Source organism: Monodon monoceros, unplaced genomic scaffold (assembly GCF_005190385.1).
Source record: "Monodon monoceros isolate NGI ecotype Baffin Bay Population unplaced genomic scaffold, NGI_Narwhal_1 Super_Scaffold_5, whole genome shotgun sequence".
Classification (NCBI taxonomy): Eukaryota; Metazoa; Chordata; class Mammalia; order Artiodactyla; family Monodontidae; genus Monodon; species Monodon monoceros.
The window spans coordinates 89050199-89076266 of record NW_021703782.1 but is presented as its reverse complement, the minus strand read 5'-3'; the positions used below and the strand labels follow the sequence as shown (position 1 = coordinate 89076266).

The 26068-nt window shown below is 44.3% G+C and overlaps 2 protein-coding genes across 2 annotated transcripts; one reads left to right on the top strand and one right to left on the bottom strand.

The window, feature by feature from the left end:
* Positions 1 to 5620: 5620 nt before the first annotated feature.
* ACTL7A (actin like 7A) lies at positions 5621 to 6937 on the bottom strand. The gene is given in 1 exon segment (XM_029203934.1): positions 5621 to 6937. A coding segment is annotated over 1 exon segment (1308 nt). The 5' UTR covers positions 6929 to 6937.
* A 5812-nt stretch (positions 6938 to 12749) lies between these two features.
* ACTL7B (actin like 7B) lies at positions 12750 to 14155 on the top strand. The gene has a single exon (XM_029203633.1). It carries the CDS (start codon positions 12805 to 12807, stop codon positions 14056 to 14058), a length of 1254 nt encoding a protein of 417 aa, XP_029059466.1. The 5' UTR covers positions 12750 to 12804; the 3' UTR covers positions 14059 to 14155.
* The last annotated feature ends 11913 nt before the right edge of the window (positions 14156 to 26068 follow it).

Sequence of the window (26068 nt, the reverse complement as noted above, 5' to 3'; positions counted from 1 at the left end):
ATTTCTACTTAAGTTAAGAGACTCCATAAATCTAACTGAAAGAGGGCCTGCGAGTTTTATCTAAGGGTGACAAATTCCCCCCAACCATCGCCCACCTCTTCCAGTTATTTATTTATTTTTTAAGTAGGGACATTTTTATTGATCAGTGTGTTTTTAGAAATTTTTATTTTAAGTATTTTCTGTCCATTAACTTTACTTACTGAATACACGCCAGCACTTTTTTTTACTCTTATAATTGAGGTAAATTTGACATACAGTGAAATGTACAGCTCTTTTGTGCATAGTTTGGTGAAATTTAATACATGCATACGGCCTCGTAACCACCACAACTACCACCCACTCCCATTTGAAATACAGAACATTCTTCCACTTTGAATCACTCAGTGGGCATTTTTTTTCTTCAACCCTCCCAGATGCCTAAAGTTGAAGTGGAATTCCTCTTCTTGGGGCAGGGCCTGCAGGCTGTGTTTGCTCTGACTGGGAGGTTGTTAGGGTCACGGAAACATTAACTCTGGTTCTGATGGTCGTGTTGTGGGTACAAAGCCCCGTCGACTAGTGTTAGCTTAGAGTTACTGTCTCAGCTCCCACCAACATGAAAGAGTGTGTCTGTCACATTTTCTCTTTCCTTTCAGGTGCTGAGCTTTTTATACCACCAAAGATCAACAGAAGAACCCAGTGGAAACAGCCTTCTAGAGTGACTCTGACCCCAGTTAGGAGGGCTCTGGCAGAGAAGGCTGTTTTCCTTCCACTCCTCACTCCTCGAGGCCTGGCTGCTGGGAACTGGGGAGAGTAAGACCATCTACCTTAGCATTGCGGAGAGCTGCTCTGTGCAGCAGACCTCAGCGGACACCAGTTCTGTTTTATTTTGCGTATAATCTTAATCGTTAGCAAGGCTTTAAGCTTTGACCCATATGGCATCACTTTGTAAAAATTACTGTTCTTCTACTTAGCGCTGACTGAGAGCATATTTCTGGTATTTATGGTAATCAGGACATTGGGTTTCATTCCCAGCTACAGGTCGGAATCATATTGGGACCGTAAGTAGACAAATCACAGAATTGATTTGTGCCTCAGTTAATTGGGAATGTTTCGTGGCTGCTACCTCAAAAGTGTGAAGAGAAGTTAAATAATGTTTTCGAATTGTTTGATGTTCCTTGAGGAAAGCCTTATGTATAAACAACTAATGGCTATTAGTGCTCCCAACATTTGGTCAAATTTAATCATTTAAATGACTTCACCTTGAACTAAAGCAGAGTGAAAAGTGAAATCTATCCTTTGATATTCTAAGCTTTCCTAGGCTGACAGCGGTTACTTTGTAATATCTTGCCAGGTCATGTGCTTCCAGTTATAACTGGTTTGAGCCTCCTATCACCACAGTGTCCATATGGACTATTTTTATTGCCTGTGAATGTTCTGCTAGAGTTAGCAGTGTTAGAGCTGGAACAGATTAGAATTTCTGAAACGGTATTGCGTACATTTGGGATGGTGAGCAGTGTGCATCATAGGCATGAACAGTAGTAAGTTACTCCTTTTTCTCCAAATGTTGCTTCTTTTAACATAATGTTTTTGTCAGTATCTGGGCCATTTCATTTATTTTTCTTTATGGTGCTTAACTGACCTCTGTCTTTTAGTTATTTTCTTTGAAGGAAATGAGAATGTTATCTCTTTTTAGTGAGTCCAGAAAAAGCTCAGTTTGTTTTGACAACAGTTTTGTGGCTGACTCTTGGGTAAGGTTAACAATCTCTTTCATGCTTTTAATACCGGAAACAGACCTTTACTACTCTACATAAACTAACAGGAAGTCAGAGTATAGGTATACCCAGAATTGTGTAACTAAAGAAGGTTTTCCCTAATATAGCAAAATGTAAACTATAGAATCTAGGTGTGTTCACTGTATAATTCAACTTTTCTGTGTGTCTGAAAATTTTCTCAAAATCATAGAAAAAGAAGAAGGTCTATAATTAAGTGCCCAACGTTGAAAGGCTGCAAGTGCTTTGTGACTACTCTTTGGTGTGGATTAATGAACATGGTTACTTATATGACATTTTAATATATTATAGTGCTCTTGCTATGGATAATAGTAAAGGGACTCTATCCTCTGAGCAAGATGGAATTTTATTCATTTGGAGAAGTAGCAGGTGGGAGCAGACCTTCCAAATTGAAGGCAAAGTCAAGGGCGAATTTATGGGGGAAAATGCTGTGTAAAGGCAAAGGAGAAACTCCTGGGAGTGATGAATGCTTAATTTGGGGGAAAGATTCTGTCAGCTTCTAGAGAAGAGTATATAACTCTTCCCCCAAATTTGGGATCTTCCCAAATTCATGTTGCAGGAAGCTAAAAGCCTCAGTTACTTAGTTTGTTCCATGGAATCAGCTTTGTTCATTCAGATGCTCCAGACATCAAGAGGAAACTTGCAGAGGATTGTCTCCTGTAATCAAAGTGTATTTTACATTTAGACTTTTTAAAAAACTGAGGCAGGAGCTAATGTTTTTATTATGCCTTTATGAATATAGCTTGGTGTTATTTCTTAGCACTGCTGCATATTTTAAAATAAATTTATTTTCACATATACCTACATATATATACACATATATTTATGTGTGTATATACATACATGTGCACACATCTGAGGGATTTTTCATAGCCACAATTGAAGAGGATGTTTTTAAAAATAAATAAAACTGACGATTCTTAGTAATTTAAGGTGACTACAATTTTGGGAAGCAGAATTAGCTTTTTTTCCTCCTCCCATGCCGGCCCATAACCTGCTTTGCTTCAGTAGAAGCACCACCTGGACAAGTCCTTGGGAGTCTTTGGCTGTCCTTCCTTGTCTGTCATATTTAGTAGCAACTGAGTTGAGGATGTACATCTTAGAAGCTAGGTAACCATAAATGTCTGAGATCTGTAGACAAGCCAAAGTTAATATGGTGATGTTTGGCAACCCTGAAGGCCTGCTCTTGATTTATTTTCTCTGTGCTCCCTAAACCCTTGCCTATGCCTCATGCTTACACTAGGCTGTTCCACCATTACTCTTACTAGCTTTGAAGTCCCAGGAACTTCAAGACCAACAGATGTCCTCTTGGTATACAGAAAGGACAAAATCACAGGTCCACTCATCTTAGTGTCCTTGAACAAAGTCATGGAATCTCACTGAATCTTGCTTTTCTACAACCTTGTGTGCCCACCCAGGCTAACCTGGGTTTCTCAGCCTCGGCACTGTTGATATTTTGGGTTACGTCATTCTTTGCTGTCCTGTGCCTATAGGATGTATAGCAGTATCTCTGGCCTCTACACATTTGATGCCAGTTCTATGTACCCTCTACTCCTGTTATGATAATCACCAATATCTTTAGACATTGCCAAATGTCCCTTGGGGTTCAAAATTGTCCTCAGTTGAGAACCATTGGGCTAAGATGACGTCCAAATACTTACTAAAAACTATTCATCTTTTTTTATGTGTGAGGAGGATTCTTTTTTTCTGCAAGTGTGATTTATATGGATCAAGTGAGAGAATTCATAAAAGTGCTTTGAACGAGATTACACAGTTGTTTAACCTTATATTGGTATTTTTCATTTTAAAATGCAGTATAGCATTTGGTCCTAGGATGGCCTGGGAGTTCCCACTCTCTAGAACCACGTCCCATGCCTCCCCTTCATCAAGACCCTCACCTTTTGGGGGGTAATCGACTGGGGGTTCATAGACCCTTAAGGGATCTAAGATAGAGTATTTCTGTAATCCTATGTATTTTATTTGATGCAGTTAAAAATATTATTCTATTATTCTGAGGGGTCCATAGGCTTTACCACCCTGCCAAAGAGGTCCAAAGGTTAAGAATTAACCAAACTTCAACCTGCCCATCAGTGAATGTTCATAGAGTGTTGACAGTAGTGGTTTGGGCAGAAACTGAGGTGAACAAGGCATACCTCTCTCAAGTCAATGTACCCAACTCCTAGCTGATTCCCTGTTCCTCCAGGGTAAGGCTTAGTCCTTGCTGACTAAGCCCTTCTGTGGCTATTTCTGCTTCTCTACTCTAGCTTGCTAGTGCCAGCCAGCTGTGCTTACTTACTAGGTCTCCAGGGTGGGGCATTTAGGTCTTTCAAGGCTGTCTAGGCAAACCTGGAGGCTATGAGAGTGGTTCTGTAGGGCTTCTCCCTGGGAATGGTAGAGATACCATCACTCTCCTACGAGTGATTGAATGTGTGTGTCTTTGGGTGTATGTGTGGCTCAGGATCATCGTAGGGCATTTGGGCTCCTTTATAAGAGGTAGGATTCTACAAGATAATACTAGCTAACAACCCTTGTGATCACCTCCTGGAGGCCACACACTGGTATTCAGACGTTTACCTCTGATATTTACATCAGCTGTGTGAGGTAGGCATTTGACTTCCATTTTACAGGTGAGCAGACTCAGGTCACACAGCTAGTTGGAAGCAAAACAGTTTCAAATTGCAGAACCTAAAGCCCATGTTCTTTCCACTATTTTATGCTGCCTGCCAGTGTTGGAGACAGGGCAGAGAATGTACTGGGGACTGTTCTAAAAAACTGAAGGTCCAATTATAAACTGCCCCACAGGAATATCACAGAACATGCTGGGCTCTGGAAGGGCTTCCCGGACCGTGAGGATCTTTACGTTCCTTCAGTTCCTTAGTTGGGTTAGAATGACCAGCATGGACCAGCCTCCCCCAAACCCACACTGCAGAACTGGCAACCTTTATCCTGTGCCCGTTCCAGACTCCAGTTGTATACCCTGCAGGTTGATGGAGAATCCAGTCTGGTTGGAGAGGAGCATCTGCTGCTTGAAGTGTCTGGAGAATGGCTGTGGGTTGCATCCTCATGACCTTAGGGCTGGTAACCCAAGATAAATCTGCCCCCAGTTTTTTAAAGGGGGAAATCTATATAGCACCTATTCCCTGAAGAGTTTTTCCCTTAAGATACACATATCTTGCTCATAATACACCAGGTTTCATCAGCCAGTCACCATGATGGGTTGGTAAGAACTGGTATTGAGACATAAATAACTATTGGAACTAAAAGAAAGTACAGTTAAAGCAGGCGTCAGACATCTTCGTCAGCTCTTTCCAAGCCTTCAGAGTCACTGATCAACTGTGAAATGCACTCTGCTGCTTTGTGGGAGACTGAACCATTACAGCATACTTCCTGTTGGTGTTTATTGAAAGGGATCTTCTTATAGGCCACAACAGCATTTACTCTATCTATCTAATCTATCTTTATCCCACTCCCCCTTCCAAGCAGAGTTTAACAATACTGTAGTACCTAAAGTGGGGAATATACAAAATAAGGGACAGAATAATTTTAGAGGTAGTTTCTCCCCCAAATACTTAAGCAATCAACCTATAAAGCACATCTTTTTGGTCCATAATCCTTCCCCCCTTCTCCCCCCTCCCTGCTGTTGTTTTGGCAAATGGACATTTTAAGGCAGATGCTGCATGCGTGAAGTTCTCATTGCGTGAGGAAATAGAGAAACACACTGTGGAGGGAAACGTGAGGATTGTTTAATACTGCAGGAGTGAAACGGCTGGCTCAGCTCTCTCTGTATGCGATGGGTGCTCACCCAACAAAGCTGATGCATGGCCACCACAGAGATCATGCTTCATCGGAGTTCAGAAGCACCTTCTGTAGAGGAAGAAAGGCCCGTGCTCCTCGTACTCAAAGCGGTGGACCCACAGTGGTTGGAAGCCCTGAAGCGATGCTAGGATGGAGCCACCCGTCCACACCGCAGTGTCTCTTTCGGGCAACACATTTACCTGGGGGGTGTCATTAGGACACATGCTGTTCAGCTCCTTCTGCAGACGGTTAGGGAAACCACTGAGCATGCTGCTCCCCCCACAGAGTAGGATATTCCCCATGAGGTCTCGTTTGAGGGCGATGTCACACTTGTTAAGGCAGGACACTGTCTGGGTGTGGAGGCCCAGCTGCATGGACTTGATCAGAGAAGGCTTGAAGAACATTTCTGAGCAGAGGAACCTTTCCTGGCACAGGTATATCTCCTGCCCATCCGGCAGGGTGTACTGGATCGTATGCTCAGTAGCTGGGACTTTCTTCTCTTCAGTGGGGTCCAGGGCCACAAAGCAGCATTTCTTCTTGATGTCCTCCACAATGCCCAGCTGGTCCTCAGTGAAGTGTTTCCCCGAATTGTTCATCAGGTCCATCAAGTAGGTTGTCAGGTCAGAACCCGCATAGTCCAGCCGTCCGGTGATGCTGGGCAAAGGATAGCCCTCGTAGATGGGAACTACGTAGGACACACCGTGGCCGACCTCCACAACCAGGCCGGAGGTCCTTCCATAGGAGTACATGGACAGGCGGGACTGGTAGGCGATATGCATTGCGGGAGTTTTGAAGGTCTCAAACAGCATTTCAGCATACTTCTCTCTATTGGTGTGTGGGCTCAGGGGTGGGTCTGAAACCAAGACCGCGTGCTCCTCTGGGGCAATCTTCATCTCTTGATGGAAGAGATAGTCCCAGATATCCTGCACTGTATCCCAGTCCACGATGATGCCATGTCGCAGAGGATTAATTAGCTTGAGACGAACCTCTGGGTTGACAAGCTCCTGCCCCACGAATGTCTCCTTGCGATTGTCCCCGGTTTTGGCCGTCTCCATGTAGGGTTTGCCCACTGTGGATGAGATCACGTGGGTGGGCTTTGGCAGCCCGGCAAAGCCACATTTACAGTAGCCCGTGCCAAGGTCCACGACCACTGCTTTGGTCAACTCTAGCTTGGACTTATTATTGACCACAGGTGATTTCGTAGGTTCTTCTGGCTCTGAATGGTTACGGCGAACCCACACTGCCCGCTTCGCTGGGCCGTCCTTTAAGGAGGCAGTCTGGAGGACCTGTGTCTGCAGGGAGGCCCATTCACCCATTCTCTCAGAAGGCCCAGCCCCTATGATTGCCGCCCGTGGAGCCTACATGCTCTCAAGAGCTATTTTGCTCTCACAAATTTCCTCAATCCCACTGGCCTCAAGGCCTGAAAGCCTTAGAGGGCAACTTGAGAATTTCCCCAGTGATGACATCACTGATTATGACATAATCCAGTGTCCCAGGGCTTTCAGGCTTACTGGGAACCTTTGTCCCGTGTTAGGGTAGATTTGAAAGCGTTTTTAAAGTGACTTACTTTTTTCTAAATTTTGTAATAAACGTGGTTTATCCAATCAATTAATATTTATTGAGTGCTTGCTATGTGCAAGGCAGGCAGCCGTGAAAAAGAAAGACAAAAATCTCTGCCCTTGTAGAGTTTACATTCTAGTCAGTGGGGATTGGGGGGAGACAGACAATAACCAAAATAAATATATGTTAGAAGATGTTAATGGCAAAAGAGAAAAGCAAAGCAGGGAAAGCTTGGGGGAGGGTGGCTGTGTTCATGTGCCATGTATTTTTCTCCCTGAGACGGTGACACTTGAGTGAGGACCTGAAGGAGATGAGGGAGAGTGCCACGTGTATATCGGGGAGCAGCAGGTGCAGACGATTGTGGGTTAGAGCAGGGTCTGCAAACTCAGGCCTGCAGCCTGGTTTTGTTGTTTTTTTTTTGCGGTGCGCGGGGCTCTCACTATTGTGGCCTCTCCCGTTGCGGAGCACAGGCTCCAGACGCGCAGGCCCAGCGGACATGGTTCACGGGCCCAGCCGCTCCGTGGCATGTGGGATCTTCCCGGACCCGGGCACAAACCCGTGTCCCCTGCATCGGCAGGCAGACTCTCAACCACTGCGCCACCAGGGAAGCCCTACAGCCTGTTTTTTAAATAAAGTTTTATTGGATCACAGCCATGCTCATTCGTTTACGTATTGTCTATATCTGCTTTTATGCTACAAGCTCAGAGTTGAGTCATTGCAATAAGTACTGTATGGCCTAAAAAGCTGAAAATGACTATCTGGCCCTTTACAGAAAAGGTTTGCTGCTTCCCAAGTCAGAGGATTCCAAGAAGACCAGTGTGGCTGCAGTGGAGAGAGCAAGGAAAAGTAGAGATGGGAGAAGGGGTCGGGGAGGGAGAGCAGCTCAGGTTAGGCCTCATAGGCCATTAATAGGACTTTGGCTCTAACTCTGTGTGAGGTCAGAAAGCACTAGAGAATTTTGATCACATAGTTGACACCATCTGATTTAGATTTTAGCAGGACCAATGGCTGCTATGGTGACCATGCCAAGCACTTCTGTCCCACTTATTTCTTAGGGCAACCTGCAGAGGAATTATTTTTGGACACATATTTGCACACATACTCCTCCTTTGTCCAGGTCATTGGGTTGACAATGAAATTAGACCCTACAGTCCCACTGAGGCTCTCGGGTACATAGCCCACCCAAGGATATCCAGCCAGCAGTGCCAGGTTCTGCTGACTGCGACTTCTTCCCAGAGGTGTCCCTTGATGCGACCCAACATGTGTCTCTGAGGCTGCTTCGCCACTGTATTACATGCCATCTCTGAAGCTGGGCCTGTTGGTGCTGACACCCGCTGCTCTCAAAGTGCCCAGGATCCATCCTTATGTTATGCAGCGCCGTGCTCTTATTAAAGAGGCAGTCACTACAATGGTGGGCTTTCTCCTTTAAGGAAGTTACTGGGGATGCTCTTTACTCCTTTGGGGATATGAGAGAAGAAAAGGACCAAGTCCAGTTTCATGAGCCTTGTGACTATGTGATAGGGGCAGCTTCTTGGTTCAATGGGTAGAGGAGGAGATGGTATTGAATTTTGAAAGAAGAATAAGAAAGTACTTGTCTCTAAGCCTGGCTGCCTGAGAAATAGCTTATTTACCTCTGCTTTTCAGGGGTTTGCATGGCCAACTCGGATTGTCTGACTTTATTTCAGGAGAACTTGTATGACAACCAAAGGTGTATTTAGTTTAGAATCATCCATTTTCCTTCTCCTCAACCCACCTCTTGATTTCTGAGAAATACGCAGCTGCTTAGCACATTTTTACTGCCCTGGAGTCCTGTAAGAGCCTATATTAGTTTCCTATTGAGACAGCAACAAATTACCACAAATTTAATGGCTTAAAACACAAATTTATTATCCTGCAATTCTGGAGGTTAGAAGCCCACAGTCAGTCTTAGTGGGCTAAAATCAAGGTCTTAGCAGGGCCTCGTTCCTTCTGGAGGCTCTAAGGGATAATCCTTTTCTAGCCCTTAGATGCTGCCTACCTTCCTTGGCTTGTGGCCCCTTCCTTCATCTTCAAAGACCTCTCAGACTTCTGCTTCCATTGTCATATCTCCTTATCTGAACTTGACCCTCCTGTCTCCCTCTTCTTAAGAGACTTCTGATTACTTTGGGCCCACCTGGATAATTGAGGGTTGTTAATCTCCCCATTGCAAACTTCTTAGCTCACATCTGCAAAGTCCCTTTTACCATGAAAGGTAACATATTCACAGGTTCCAGGAATTCAGATGTGGATATCTTTGGGGGACCATTATTCACCCTCTGTCACTCAACCTGTGCATACCACTTCACTAAGACACTCAGAGCCTGACATGCTCTGTTTCACAGGCTCCTCCCCCACTGCCCATGCTTGCTGTCCTTGGCGCTTTCTATCATAGGTGGGAGAGGTGCTGTGCTAGCTTAAGGCCAATTGCTCCATCTAGCCTGTAACGTCCATGGGCACAGGGACTCTCAGGGTCCATCCCCACATCCTTCAGGCTAAAGCCAATGGTCACATTTCACTCCTTCTACTTCACCTCTCAGGATTTTGCATACTTGGATGCTGTCTCCTAATGGAAACCCTTTTCCCCTTAGCTTTCACGTCACCCCTTGTGACCCTTCTCTCTGCGTCAGCACACAGTGGTATCAGTGATGGAAGGATATAGAGACTGTTGGCACACTGCACCCAAAACCTCCACTGCCTGGCACCCACAACCCTGCACACCTGTCACCAGCTATTTAAGGCATATGTGGGCTCCTGGGGGTCTCTGTTGAGGTCCCTCTAGGTAGAGACACTCTATGTTGCTCATGCTTTCTTAGGCCGTATTTTCTCATGGGATAACACCTACTTCTGCTCCTCTGGCCCAAGACCAAAAATACCATGAGATCTTTCTTGAAAGCAACGCTGAGGCTCTCCCCTAACGTGGAAAAAGAAAACATGAAAAAATTAGACCAAGAAACACATTTCTCCCTGAGGTGGTATCCTTGCTCCTAGCTTTGTTTTTTGGGACACCACCCACCCTTGATCTTTGGAGGAAAGGTGAACCAGGCCCTGTAATTTTAGCAGCTAAGGAGGGAAGAAAGAGAATCTAGAAAGGAAAAGGCCAAAGTACGTTTCTTTTCACGAACACAGATTCCTAGATCCCACCCCCACTTTACTGAATCTGCATGTTTCGAGCCTAAGACTGTTGAGACCTAGGAATCCAACTCTTCAATATGTTGACCTTTGGGAATCTCTGAGTCAAGCTCCCAGCAAAGAAAAGAATTCCATGTTAAACAGACATGAGCCTCATTCCCAAAGCTCAGCCCTCAGTGTGATAACCCCAATACTAAGACTAACCAGTTTCCTTGAGGTGGAAGGGAAAGGAGCTGTCTTCAGAAGGTGGAGATACTCTACTGAAGACTAAATCTAGATCATTTCTCTTTCCCGAGCTCCATAATCCGCAGCCTAGTGGCCTCTGGACATCTCTAAGTCAGCACGCCCCAAATGGAACTCATTGCCTTCCCCTGTATAACCGCTCTTGCCCCTGTAGCCTCTGTCTATATATGAGGAGCCCTACCAACCACCTAGATGCTCAAGCCTGAAACCTGGAGGCAGTGGATAGGGATCAATCTGATGAGGGGATATAGCACTATCAAAATCAGGTTCGACTAACATTTTGAGTAGTTTGCCCAAGCTCATACAGATTATAATAATGGAGCTAGATTTGAACTCGGGTCTTCTGAGTCCAGTTCCTTACTCCTCTTTCTATTCTGTACTGTCTTTCCACAAGGAGTGGAAGAAGAGGAGGCTTAGGGGGTCCACGTGCATTGCCTTTAAATAGCCTAAGTGTTGTCACATGGAAGAATTAGCTTGCCTTGCACAACGTCAAAAGTAGACCCAAGACCAATTAATGGTTTCTTCAGAGAGGTACAGATATCAATCCAATGTGAGGGAAAGTTTGTCCCTCACAGCTGTCCATGCCAGATCAAGTGTCTAGTCCTCAGGTTCTGTGATTTTGAGATACCACCACTGGAACTTGGTGGTGCTCATAACTGAAATCCTTATAAAGTTGTTTCCCACATAATCCAGTTCCCTAGTGCCATGTTCCAAGAAACAATTCAGCAAACAGAAATTCCCATGAGTTCTTTATTAACATTCTTATATGTTCCACAGCAGTACTTCTTATGTCTTAAAAATCCCTCTTTTCTTTCTTATCAATGTCTCTTTACCAAAGCCCTAATCTGTCTTTTGTTTTAGAGGGGGGACAGTTTGGCACAGAGGACCCTAGGGGAACCTAATGAATTTGTTTGTTCTGTATGACAGGCCATCTTTGCTTGGGCAGAGGAAAGGGATTCATCCTTCCCTCTTCCTCCCTCCCCACATCTAATCTTCTAATGTAAATGCAATGCTTGAGGCTAGAGATGTCACAGGAGCCTATGAGAAAGGGTCTCAAATGCTAGACTAGAAGCTTGGATTGAATTGAGGACAGTTGAGAACCAACCAATTAGATTAGATTCTCCTTTCTGAGTTTCTTTAGAACCTGTCCCTTCCTTTTTTCCACACTATCACAGCCCTAGTTTAGGCCACCTTCAAGTCTTACAAAAATTTCTTCAACATCCTCCTTTTAGATCTCAGAGTCTTGTCCCTCCATATTACAGCTAAACATGAATCTTTCTAAGATTTTGTCCTGGAAACCAAATCTGACCACTCCCCACTTAAAGGCTTCATTGGCTCCCCAGCTGTGGTCAGTTTAATCTAAGCCCTTACCTCTAGAATTTGGGGTCCTCCCTAGTTGCCCCCATGACTGCCGTATCCTGATGTATTTTTCCAAACACCTTAACTACTGCAAGCTCCCCACCATGCCTCCCTCTGAGTGTTTGATCAGGCTGTGCTCTCTGCTTGGGATGGCTTTCCCTCCTCTTAGCTACCTGACAAGTATCCACTTATCTTTCAGTACTCTACGTAGGCAGCACCTCTCTGGAGAAGCTTCTGACTCCCTCCCTCCTTTGTGCACCTCTGTTCTCCCAATAGACGTCCACCTGCAAACTCCTCTGCATCCATTCATCTTCTTCCCAACTAGACTGGGCACTGCTTGTGGCCAGGTTTCTATCATCAGGGCCTACACACTCTTCAAGGTGACCTGGTACATTGGATTTGGAGGAACTTGGGTTAAAGTACAAACACTCTAAGAGCTGTTTGCTCTTGGGCAAGTCATTTGCATTCTGAGCCTTGATTTCCTTAGCTCTGTCTACCTCCCAAGATGCTGTGAAGTGTCACGTGAGGTGCCTGCTACAGTGTTTGGCTTACTGTAGGGGCTCAAATATTTATCACTCTCTTGGCCAAGAAGCTGAGGAGGAAGAGGTGTTCAGCTAGTGAACGGGTGATTAGGAGTGAGGATATAAGGGGAGGGAGCAGAAACCTCTGAGACCCAAGTGTGGTTGGATTTCTAAAACTGTGCTGGCCACCTGCTCCGTCGGGGAGCAAAGTCGCGTTAGGCCGATGGGGGTGGGGCTGATAGGTCAAGGGCCTGCCAAGGCCAAGCCCTCCCTGGGCTGCTGGAATGGACCAGCCCGTGGTGACATCACAATCCTGAGGAGTTGCCAAGGCACTGCTGGAGGTGGACCCTCTTATTTCTCCCCATGGAGCTCTAGGATGTGGATGTGAGAAAGGTGAGCAAGGAAGGCAAATGGCGACGAGGAACAGCCCTAGCCCCAAGCCCATGGGCACGGCTCAGGGGGACCCTGGAGAGGCAGGCACGCTGCCAGGTCCTGAGGCTGGCATCCGGGACACAAGTTCATCCACTCAGCTGAAGATGAAGCCCAAGAAGGTGCGTAAGATCAAGGCACTCATCATTGACCTGGGCTCCCAGTACTGTAAGTGTGGCTATGCGGGTGAGCCGAGGCCCACCTACTTCATCTCCTCCACTGTGGGCAAGCGCTGCTCGGAGGTAGCTGATGCTGGTGACACCCGCAAGGAGATCTGCGTGGGCCATGAGCTGCTCAACGTGGAGGCGCCTCTGAAGCTGATTAACCCGCTAAAACACGGCATCGTGGTGGACTGGGACTGCGTCCAGAACATCTGGGAGTACATCTTCCACACAGCCATGAAGATCTTCCCCGAGGAGCATGCCGTGCTGGTCTCTGACCCCCCACTCAGCCCCACCAGCAACCGCGAGAAGTATGCAGAGCTCATGTTCGAGACCTTTGGCATCCCTGCCATGCACGTGACATCCCAGTCGTTGCTGTCCATCTACTCCTATGGCAAGACCTCTGGGCTGGTGGTGGAGAGTGGGCACGGCGTCTCACACGTGGTGCCCATCTCCGAGGGCAACGTGCTACCAGGCCTGACGAGTCGTGCCGACTATGCCGGCAGCAACCTCACTAGCTACCTGCTGCAGCTGCTCAACGACGCCGGCCACAAGTTCACGGACGACCACCTGCACATCATCGAGCACATCAAGAAAAAGTGCTGCTACTCGGCACTCAAGCCAGAGGAGGAGCTTGGCCTGTGCCTGGAGGATCTGCGTGTAGACTATGAGCTCCCCGACGGCAAGCTCATCACCATCGGCCAAGAGCGCTTTCAGTGTGCCGAGATGCTCTTCAAGCCCACCTTGGTGGGCAGCGACCAGCCTGGTCTCCCCGAGCTCACGGCCGCCTGCCTGAACCACTGCCAGGAGGCGGGCTTCAAGGAGGAGATGGCAGCCAACGTGCTGCTGTGTGGCGGCTGCACCATGCTGGAAGGCTTCCCAGAGCGCTTCCAGCGGGAGCTGAGCCTCCTCTGCCCCGGGGACAGCCCCGCAGTGGCTGCTGCTCCCGAGAGGAAGACCTCCGTGTGGACCGGCGGCTCCATCCTGGCCTCCCTGCAGGCCTTCCAGCAGCTTTGGGTCAGCAAGGAAGAGTTCGAGGAGCGGGGCAGTGAAGCCATCTATAGCAAGTGCTGAGCAGTGGTGTCCCTACAGTCCAGGCCCGTGGGCAGGCAGCCACAGACCGCTCTGTACACATTTACAGAATTTCACATAAAATTTTAAGATGCAATGGCTCTTGTCTGGTCTGGATTTCTTGCTCTAGTGTGATAGCAGAAGGTCGTGGGGAGTTGGGTTTAGGCATATTAGCACCTTCTGCTCTGCTGGGTCGGGAGCAGCAGGGGGGTGGGGGAGGTTCACTGGCCCCTCCCCCTCTGCTCTCCCCATGAGGGCAACATCATCATAGAGCCCAGAATGTGGCTTCCTGTTCTATTAGCTCTTCAAGGTTCAAAATCCAATCCAACAGACACTCATACTGCTTGCTCACCCATGGACCAAGGGGGAAACAAAAGCTCAGATTAAGGGACTAGCTTGGGTCACATAGTTAAGTGGTGGGTGGGAGACTCACAACTAAGTGTCTGATTTCCATCTCCTGTTTCTGCCCCTGATGGTCACCTGCCCGTAGCTTTGTCACTGCTTGACTGCCTCACTAGCCAACCCTCACTGCCTGCCCCCTTCAAAGGAACAGCCCATGGGTGTCTCCTGAGTGGGAGGGACCATTTCTACCCATCGGTGGCCCTCTCCCTTTAGACACCTGCCAAAGTTGCAGCTATTTTTAGAGTCACAAAAAGCCACTGAACCCAGAGGCTGTTAGAGAAACCAGAGGCCATTTAGAAATCATGTGGTTCTCTCCCTCCTGTAGAGTTGGGGAAACTGAGGACCAGGATGGAGGGGGCCATGTCAGTGGTTGAGCCTAGGTCTCCTGACCCAGGTCATGATTATTTCTAGAAGGACAAACATGGTTACTTTAGTTTGGAATGCTATCGCAAAATACCACAGATGGGGTGGCTTATAAACAACAAATCTATTTCTTACAGTTCTGGAGGCTGGAGGCCAAGATCAGGGTGCCAGCATGGGCAGGTTCTGGTGAAGGCCTTCTTCCGGGTTACAAACTCCTGACATCTGGCTGTGCTCTCACTTGGTGGATGAGATGAGGCCTCATCTCTGGGGCCTCTTCTATAAAGGCAGTAATCCCATTCATGAAGGCTCTGGCCCCCCAAAAGTCACCTTCCAGAGGTCTCCACTAATACCATTACTTTGGTTCGGTTTTCAACATATGAATTTGGAGGGAGGGGTGGGGGATTGGGAGGGTGGAAGCAAACATTCCATCTATAGCAATGGTTCTTAATGGTTAGCAACCATTAAGCGCTTACCAAGCATCTACTATGGGTGAGACCCAGAGCTGGAGACAGAAATGGCCAGAATGTGGCCCTTCCCTTGGGATTACACACAGCTAGTGGGGGATCCAGTGGACAGCCACATTGGTGGCTGAGCTCAGTGTTCCTGGGGGTGGGAAGGAGGAGGTGGTGTAGTGGAAAGCTGCAAATGGAGAAGGAAGTGCTAGGCGAGTTGACCACTTAGTAGCTTTAGGGCTGAGGGAGAAGCCATCGAGTCTTGTGAGATTTCAGCTGGTGAATGACTGACTGCCTAGAAGAGGGTGGTTCCTGCCTCTTCTCCTCCCCCACCTCCTGATGGCGTCCATGACCAGGGGCCCATGAGCAGCTGTCTGTGAAATCAGACATTGGTGAGCTGCGTAATCTGATGGGCTATCAAATATCTGTGAGCCAACTCTTACCTTAGACAAAGAGTCCTGATTTGGGGGCAATCTGTGAGGCTGCCTCTGTCCCTGGCCTTGTGCGAGAGCTGCAGCTTTGGGAAAGAACCAGACAAGGTCTTTATCACCTAACGTCTTGCCATCTAGCCCTCCCTGTTGCCTAGAATTGGGTTTCTAGCCTGGAGTTTGAGTTCCTCTGGAGCCGACAGGGCCTTGGTGCTATGCAGGAAGCTGGGCTCTTTCCTGTAGAGAGAGTTGCAGACTGGAGGACTAGAGGCTGATGGTGCCAGTAGACACATTTTATTTGGCCAGAACAGTGTATAAGTTTTTTTCTGGAATGTGAATTCTTTCAGTGGGGCCTATATTCTTGTGTTGCCAAAGTCTCTACCACTCTGATGTCTTCACATATACCTGCTGCTTCAGCGTAACTTTTGTTGTATTAGCCAGCATTCTTTTCTGTTGCTTGCAACCCAAGAACATTTGCTTAATACTTATCCTAAATACCTGATGAGTTATAGAGAGGGAAATGGAGGCTTATAGAGGGGAAAGTGATGTGCCCCAAATCACACAGGCAGTAAATTAGTGCTGTATGTGAACGTTCTTCCACATGCTCGTCTTGACCATCTCTAAAAACCATGCCTATCTCTACCTCCCCGCCTCCACAATCCTTTCTTCCTCACTCCCCACATTCTCAGCAAGTTCTCCTACCTCCACAGTCACAGTTTCAGTGCCCTGATCTCCTGGTCCTCTCCTCTGAAAGCATCCCTGTGTGGCCAATGGTATGAAAACACTAATCACTTAATCTCTGGTGACTCTTATAATTGAAATATTAAGACCAACATTTCATTTATTTCCCAACAGAAAAGCTACTACACATGAAGAATTTTTGTCACAGTATTAGAGAATGTCAGATAACACATTCACACTTTAGAGTGCAAGCCTAAGCGTGTCAATTGGCCGTTGTTCTATATTCTCTTGTTTAGGTATTTGTCCCCGAGGTTAAACTTGAGCTTCTTAAGGGCAGGAACTTGGACTTCCGCATCCTGGTTTTCTCTGGGCCCAGTGCAGAGAAATGGCATGGGGTGGGTGCTTAGTACATGCCAATGGAAATGACTTACTCCCAGTCAGTGAGGTAGAAGTTACAAGTATCTTTCCGCATTTTACAGGTGAGGACCCTGAAGCTTGTAGAAGTTAAGAATCTTGTCCAAGTTTACTCACCTGGTAAATCACAGTCTTGTGCTAAATCAAAGTTTTGTGATTCCAAAATGCCTCTCTGCCCTTATCTCCTTTCTGCAAATTTTCAGTCTCTTTTACAAGAAAAAGAATACATATAAAAGATTCCTTTCAAGTAATAAACAACAAATATGATGTAATTTCATAATTATCCCAAGGCATAAAAGTTAAGAATGCCAGTCTTTTAGCAAAGGAGAGACAACTTGCTTGAGACTTCCAGAGACATAAGTAAGCAAGTATTAGAGTGACATCATGTGGTAAAGTCCTACTAGTTAGACATGGCAAGAGGCCTGTTATCCTCACTGCCTGTCTGGGCAGCCTGACCTCTCTCCCCAAAGTGTATTACCAAGTTTGTCCTAAGAATTATCTGCATAAGGTGGGTTTAAGCAGTTCACTTCATTATAATACAAACCATTAATGGTGTTTTATTTGATAAGTGTTTTTTTTTTTTTTAATCCTACATTTTCTTGTAATGTAGTGGTTCTTAACCAGTGGGGACAGGGAGTGTGGGGTATTGGTGATGCTGGAGCTAGCTCTTAATGGCTTGTGACAGCCCATTGTTAATGTCAGGAATTTTGCAAGCCAGTTAAACTATATTGGTAGCTTGAAATTGTCCAAGGTATAAGTATTGCTTTTTTTTTTTTTTTGGCAAGTAGGCATTCCTGTGTCTTTCAAGGGGATTTAGTTAGTGTATAATGCAGATGCACATTGCACACTAAAGAGGAGGGGGTAGTGGCTGAAACGGCAGATAAAAATTTCATGTTAAATTTTTCTTGCCCTGCCTCAAAAATAATTTTGCTTCCTCATGAAGACGCAGCTCTATAAGGTCAGAATGCCTTTTACAACCTGTCCAAGCTCCACTCACCTTCAAGGCCCAGCCCAATGCCCCTTCCCACCACTGTGGCCTTGCACACCAGCCTTGGCTTTATCACCTGCCCAACTCAGCAGAAAGGACAGACTGTGTCTTTTCCATCTCTGTGTCATGGCTCAGGGTAGGTGCCCTGGGGAAAGTATGCTCTATGTATTGCTCAGAGGCTCCTTAATTTGTATTTGCTTGTCCTGGACTTTTTGCTGTTTCCTCCCAGAACTCTGCAGAATTTCTAGGGTTCTCAGCCTTCAACCTGGCTGCCTGTCGGAATCATCTGGGGAGCTTTTAAGAAAGACCCATGCCCAACTTCAGTCCCAGTTAAATCAGAATGTGTGGGGTGGAGTGGAAGCACCAGTGTGATCTCACAGGCTGCCAGTGATTCTGATGTGGGAACCACTGCTCTAGGGAAGCCTCAGGTCCCACCTAGTCTTTCATTTTCACAGGCAGAAATGCCAAACCTTTCAGGCAGCACTCGGTCTAGAAAAATGTTCTTTTCCTGAGATGGAACCTGAGAATCTGCCAATTTTCTGAGCCTTTAACATTCCAGAGACCACTGCATGGCTTCTGAAAGGAGTTTCACCCCTCCTGGCTTCTGCATTTGCATAAATATGTAGAATAATAATTAGGATCTAAATAAGTCATAGAAGAAGCAATAGGACTATGCTTAGTGAGTTCTGCGAAAGTCAGGCCAGAAAGCAGTGCTTTACGGATGACCCTTGAGCAATTGCAGAGAGCCACTTCCGTGGTTTCAGGCAGGAAGCGTCCAGCAGAGAAAACCGTGAGGATGGGAACTGGATCAGCAAGACCTAGCATGAATGTAACCCCTCAATCACAATCTTGAGAAGCACCCCTCCCTCATTTTTATGGCCAAATAGATGGATATGGGGTTGAATTCTGCCAGGATCCCTTTCTCCCCCATCGCAAAAACAAAGGTAGCTTGGTACATTTCCATAGCTCTAAGTACTTTCTTCATCTTCTTGTGGCTTGAGAGGACCAGGCCTTCTCTCTACTTCTCACCCTGGTGTGTGCATGCATACCGGCATATACACAAACCAGTATGCGTACATGTACATGCATGTACACAGAGCATGCAGTCTCCTTAGAGGAATTTATTTCTTTGCGAAGGGGGGCATTAAAATGGAGGGCAAAGTTCTTGTCTTGGTCTTGTGGTTCTCAAATTTTGTTGCTTATTAGAGTCACTTGAGGAGCTTTCAAAATTCCTGATGCCGAGGACTTCCGGCTCATGGAGTCACCTATTCTCTCAGGTCCTCCCTCTTACAACTAAAGTCCCCTGGACACTGACAGAGATTCTCTCCTTGACCAAACTCTAGCCAGGGTCCCCTGAGCCCTCTCTTAACTAAGCCTCAACCTTGGCCTATGAAGACTGGAAAAAACACTAAATAGTTTCTAACAGCTCAAGGTTCATCCATAGGATGACCCTATGCCTCCTTAGAATGTCTGTCTGAGAAAATTCAAGGATGCCCAAAGAACTTACTGTTTGTTCAAGCCAACACCCGAAGGAAGATAGGCTCCCTGTCTCCCAGCCTCTGTGGGAGGGTAGGAGCCTAATTTCAGTAAGTGTCAGTTGGTTAACCCAGATGGGTTTCACAGAGACCAACCCTTACTTCCTGCTTTTTTGTATTTTTTCACTTCTCTGACTCTCCTAAGCCCCTGCTTGACTCCCTCCCTATGCCTTCATTCTCCCTTTAAAATGCAGTCATCTTGTGACTTCCCTGGTGGTGCAGTGGTTAAGAATCCGTCTCCCAATGCAGGGGACATGGGTTCGAGCCCTGGTCTGGGAAGATCCCACACGCTGCAGAGCAACTAAGCCCGTGTACCACAACGACTGAGCCTGGGCTCTAGAGCCCTCGAGCCACAACTACTGAGCCCATGTGCTGCAACTACTGAAGCCTGCATGCCTAGAGCACATGCTCTGCAACAAGAGAAGCCACTGCAATGAGAAGCCCGCGCACCGCAACGAAGAGTAGCCCCCGCTCGTCGCAACCAGAGAAAGCCAGCGCACAGTAACAAAACCCAACACAGCCAAATATAAATAAATAAATAAATTTATATATTAAAAAAAGAGCAATAGGAGCATCTTTTTAAAAAAAAAAATGCAGTTACCTCTGTATAAATCAAAGTGGAACTTTTTTCTCTCCTGTAACAGTATTTTACTGTTCAAAACCTGTTCTTACCACTTAAACTAATGTCTGGCTTTGTTTAACTTTGATAATATAACACACCAAATAAAGATAGGAAGACTCCAAAAAGTGAAAGAAGTACTTGTAGGCAAGTTGTTATTATCTTTAGAAATTACTTATATTAACTATATTTTCTTATTTTTCATAAGACCCCCAAATGCCAGAGCATCACAAATTAAAAAAATAAGAAAATATATTTAATATAATTGGCCCAGTGATGAATGGATACCAAATAGACAAACACAGAATCTAAGAAAGCACAGTTAGGACTTCCCTGGTGGTCCAGTGGTTAAGACTCCCCGCCCCAAGTGCAGGGGGCAAGGGTTCTACCCCAGTCAAGGAACTCAGATCTTGTATGCTGCATGGTGCAGCCAGAAACAAAAAAACCAACAACTCTCTTTGGGACTTCCCTGGCTGTCCAGTGGCTGAGACATTGTGCTTCCACTGCAGGGGGTGTGGGTTCGATCCCTGGTCAGGGAACTAAGATCCCACATGCCAAGCAGTGTGGCCAAAAACTAGAAGAAAAGAAAAGAAAACACAGAATGGGTTTCAGTGGGGCTGAATGGGGACTTGATTTCCCACTCCATCCTCCTGTGGCATGGAACAGGGTAACATGCAGTGGGGTATTGTCAGTGGGTCCAGCATTGCTGTACCTCCATCCTCATGCAGCAGCAATGAGGTGGAAAAAGGTGATGAGAGGTGGGGCTAGTTGGCACTTACCTCTCTCCTCTTCATTCTCTGGTGACAAGGGGGCCCAGTGGGGAGCTGATTTTACACCTCCACTTGGAGGCAAGTAATTTGTGGATATCGAGAAACTGATTATAAAGTTTATATGGAAAGGAAAAAGACCCAGAATAGCCAATACCACACTGAGGAAGAAGAAAAAAGTTGGAAGACTGACACTATCTGACTTAAAAACTTACTTAAGGTACAATAATTAAGACAGTGTGGGATTGGTGAAAGAATAGACAAGTAGATCAATGAACAGTATAGAGAGCTCCAAGATAGACCCACACAAATATAATCAATTGATTGCTGACAATGGAGTAAAGACAATTCAATAGAGAAAAGATAATTTTTTAATAGAGTTAGAACAATTGGAAATCCTTTTGCAAAAAAATAAACCTAGACACAGATTTTACACCCTTCACAAAAATTAACTCAAAATGGATCATAGACCTAAGCACAAACCTATAAAACTTCAAGAAGACAGCATAGAAAATCTAGATGACCTTGGGATTGGTGATGAAATTTCAGATGCAACATCAAAAGCACAATCCATGAATGAAAAAATTGAACTAATAAGTTGGACTCTATTAACAGGAAAAACTTCTGCTCTGTGAAAGACATTGTTCAGAGAATGAAAAAACAAGCCACAGAATGGTAGAAAATATTTGCAAAACAAATCATCTGATAAATGATATGTATCCAAAGAACTCTTAAAATGCAACAATAAGAAAATGAACAATCCAATTAAAAAATGGGCAAAAGATCTGAACAGACACTTCAACAAAGAAGATATACATATGGCAAATACACATATGAAAATATGCTTATCCTATATAAAAGATGCAAAATCGTACATCCACTCTAAAAGGCAATTTTTTAAAAACCAAGCTAAATGTATTCTTACCATATGATCTAACAATCACACTCCTAGATATTTACTCAATTGAACTGAAAACTTATGTCCACATAAAAACCTACACATGAATGTTTGTAGCATCTCTACTCTAGTTGCCAAAAACTGGAAGCAACGAAGATATACTTAAATAGGTTAATGGATAAATGGTGGTACATCTGTACAATGAAACATTATTGAGGAATAAAAACTATGGACTTTGGTTAATAATATGTCAGTATTGGTTCATTAATTATTACAAATGTGCCACAGTACTGCAAGTGAAAATGTGTATGGGTGGGTGGGGGTGGTACATGGAAACTTTCTATGTTATCTGCTCAATTTTTCTCTAAATTTAAAACTGTTTAAAAATAAAATCTTTTAAACAAGCAAACAAAAGGCAATCTATAGCTTGGGAAAAAATATTTGCAAACCATATATCCAGCAAAGGACTAGTATTTAGAATATGTAAAGAATTCTCAAAACTTAACATTTAAAAACAATCTAATTAAAAAATGCATGTAAGACGTAAACAGACATTTCACTAAAAAGGATATATATGTCTTCTTTGGAGAAATGTCTATTTAGATCTTCCACCCATTTTTTGATTGGGTTGTTTGTCTTTTTGATATTAAGTTGCATGAGCTGTTTTTAAATTTTGGAGATTAATCCGTTGTCAGTTACTTCATTTGCAAATATTTTCTCCCATTTTGAGGGTTGTCTTTTTGTTTTGTATATGGTTTCCTTTGTTATGCAAAAGTTTTAAAGTTTAATTAGGTTCCATTTGTTTATTTTTGTTTTTATTTTCATTAGGAGGTGGATTGAAAAAGATTTTGCCGCTATTTACGTCAAAGAGTGTTCTGCCTATGCTTTCCTCTAAGAGTTTTATAGTATCCGGCCTTATATCTAGGTCTTTAATCCATTTTGAGTTTATTTTTGTGTAGGGTGTTAGGGAATGTTCCAATTTCCTTCATTTACATGCAGTTGTCCAGTTTTCCCAGCACCACATATTGAAGAGACTGTCTTTTCTCCATTGTATATTCTTGCCTCCTTTGTCATAGATTAGGTGACCACAGGCGCACGGGTTTATCTCTGGGTTTTCTATCCTGTTCCTTTGATCTATATTTCTGTTTTTGTGCCAGTACCACACTGCTTTGATTACTGTAGCTTTGTAGTATAGTCTGAAGCCAGGGAGCCTGGGTCCTCCAGCTCTGTTTTTCCTTCTCAAGATTGCTTTGGCTATTCGTGGTCTTTTGTGTTTCCATACAAACTGTAAAATTTTTTGTTTTAATTCTGTGAAAAAATGCCATTGGTAATTTGATAGGGATGGCATTGAATCATACAGATGCCTGAAAAGCACATAAAAAGATGCTCAGCATCACTAATTATTAGAGAAATGCAAATCAAAACTACAATGTGGTATCACCCCACACTGGTCAGAGTGGCCATCATCAGAAAAATCTATAAACAATTAATGCTAAAGAGATGTGGAGAAAAGGAACCCTCCTACACTGTTGATGGGAATGTAAGTTGGTACAGCCACTATGGAGAACAGTATGGAGGTTCCTTAAAAAACTAAAAATAGAGCTACCATATGACCCAGCAATCCCACTCCTGGGCATATATCCAGAGAAAACCATAATTCGAAAAGATACACGTACCCCAATGTTCAAAGAAGCACTATTTACAATAGCCAAGACATGGAAGCAACTTAAATGTCCATCAACAGAGGATTGGATAAAGAAGATGTGGTACATACATACAACGGAATATTACTCAGCCATAAAAAAGAACAAAATAATGCCATTTGCAGCAACATGAATGGACATAGAGATTGTCATACTGAGTGAAGTAAGTCAGACAAAGATAAATATCATATGATATCACTTATATGTGGAATCTACAAAAGGGGTACAAATGAACTTACCTACAAAACAGAAATAGAGTCACAGATGTAGAAAACAAAATTATGGTTACCGAGGGGTAAGGGGGGGGGAAGGGATAAATTGGGAGATTGGGACTGACATATACACACTACTATATATAAAATAGATAACTAATAAGGACCTGCTGTATAGCACAGGGAACTCAATACTCTGTAATGGCCTATATGGGAAAAGAATCTAAAAAAGAGTGGATATATGTATAAATATAACTGATTCACTTTGCTGTACACCTGAAACTAACACAGTATTGTAAATCAACGACACTCCAATAAAAATTTTTAAAAAAGGATATATAGTTGGCAGATAAGCACATGAAAAAATATTCAACATCACTAGCCATTAGAGAAATAAATGCAGATTAAAACCATAATGAGAACTATCACACATCAGAATGGCTTTTAAGAAAAAATGATGACAACACCATAGCTGGTGAGGATGAGAAAGTAGATCACTCACACATTGCTCATGGGAAAATGATACAGTCACTCTAGAAATCAATTTGGTAGTTTCTTACAAAACTAAACATGTAACTACCGTATCACCCAGCAAATGCACTCAGACATTTATCCCAGAGAAACTAAAAGTTCTCTTCACACAAAAACCTGTACACAAATATTCATAACAGCTTTATTCATAATAACCAGAAACTGGAGACAACTCAGATGTCCTTCAATGGTTAAGTCAGCTGGTACATCCATGCCAGGAAATACTACCCAGCCATGAAAAGGAAGGAACTACTGAAACACCCAACAACTTGGATGAATCTCCAGGGAATTATGCTGAGTAAAAAAAGCCAATCCCCAAAGGTCACAGACTGCATGATTCCATTTATATAACATTCTTGAAATGACAAAAAATATAGAGATGGGACTTCCCTGGTGGCACAGTGGTTAAGAATCCACCTGCCAATGCAGGGGACACGGATTTGATCCCTGGTCCGGGGAGGTCCCACATACTGTGGAGCAACTAAGCCCGTGTGCCGCAACTACTGAACCTGAGCCCTAGAGCCTGCGAGCTGCAACTACTGAAGCCCGCATGCCTAGAGCCTGTGCTCCACAACAAGAGAAGACACTGCAATGAGAAGCCCGCGCACCGCAACGAAGAGTAGCTCCTGCTCGCCCCAACTAGAGAAAGCCCGCACACAGCAACAAAGACCCAATGCAGCCAAAAAAAAAAAAAAAATATATATATATATATATATATAAATGGAATACAGATTAATGGTTACCAGGGTTAGGGAAGGGGTATGTAGGGAGAGCTGGGTGTAGTTATAAAAGGAAAATTCAAGAGATCTTTGTGATGGTGAAACTGTTCTGCATCTTGATTGTATAAGTGTCAGTATCATGGTTATGACATTATACTATAGCTTTGCAAGGTGTTACTTTTGGGGGAAAATGGGATCTCTGTATATTACTTCTTACAACCGCCCTCATGAATCTACCATTATCTCACAATAAAAGTTTAAATGAAAATGAAGAGATAGACTGAGAAAAGAATCCTAATGCCCAGGCCACACTTTAGAGTGGTTAAATCGAAATCTCTGGGGGTGGGACCAGGTATTAGTATTTATCTTTAAGTTTTCCATGTAGTTTCAGTGTGAAACCAAATTAAAGAACCAGTTTTTTAGACACCTGTGTGGAGCATGTGGCATCAGTGTAGAGGTGGTGGAGAGCTTCAGGGGTTGTACAGATAAACTTACACCAGCTGTGTGGTCTTGGGAAAGCCATTTAATTTCATTTAACCTCAGCCTCTTCATTTGTAAAAATGGTGACGAACTGTCCTTACAGTTCCCAGTGCTTTTCTGAAGACCAAAGAGAGAATGTAGGTGAGTGGTTTATAAATTGTAAAGTGCAATATAAATGTTCTGTTCAATGTACAATGTGTGTTGTATATATGTGCAAGTGTGTTTTTAAATATGTACAGAATACCTACTGCATGCAGAAATCTTCATATTTATCTCATTTAATTTCATCAACAACCTGGCAATTAGGAATTGTGATCCTGATTTTACAAAGAGGAGGAGCAAGAGGCTCATAGAGATAAATAGTTAACACCCCTGGTGTCAGGAGTATAAATAGATTATATTCCAGCAAAACTCCACTCACTGGCCATGGGTTTGCCTAACAGCGGTGGATATCAAGTCATTTACGTTTAAAGGTAAGCCCCTACTTTCACTTCTAAGACACACAAACAAATAAAATTCCTGTAAGGGCAATTTTTGTTGAATCATCTGAGTAATAGTCTGAATTCTTCACTTCATTTGCCAATATAGATGAAGCTAGGTGTAAGAGAGGAAAACAGAAAAACAATTGAGAATAAGAAAGCACCTGGTTTCCAAATGATTTATTCCCAGCATGAAGCCAGAAGAGAGGCCACCTGGGGTAAGAAGGGCTAGTGGTGTCCCATTAGCAAGTGTTAAATCCCTCTTAATGCCCTTGTTTGATCACAAAGGTATTTAAAAATGCATTAAGTATGGAAAAGGTGATTCTGGCTGGCATCAGACTT

Excerpts from the sequence above, each read along its gene's own strand:
- ACTL7B (XM_029203633.1), top strand. The coding sequence starts at position 12,805 with ATGGCGACGAGGAACAGCCCTAGCCCCAAGCCCATGGGCACGGCTCAG.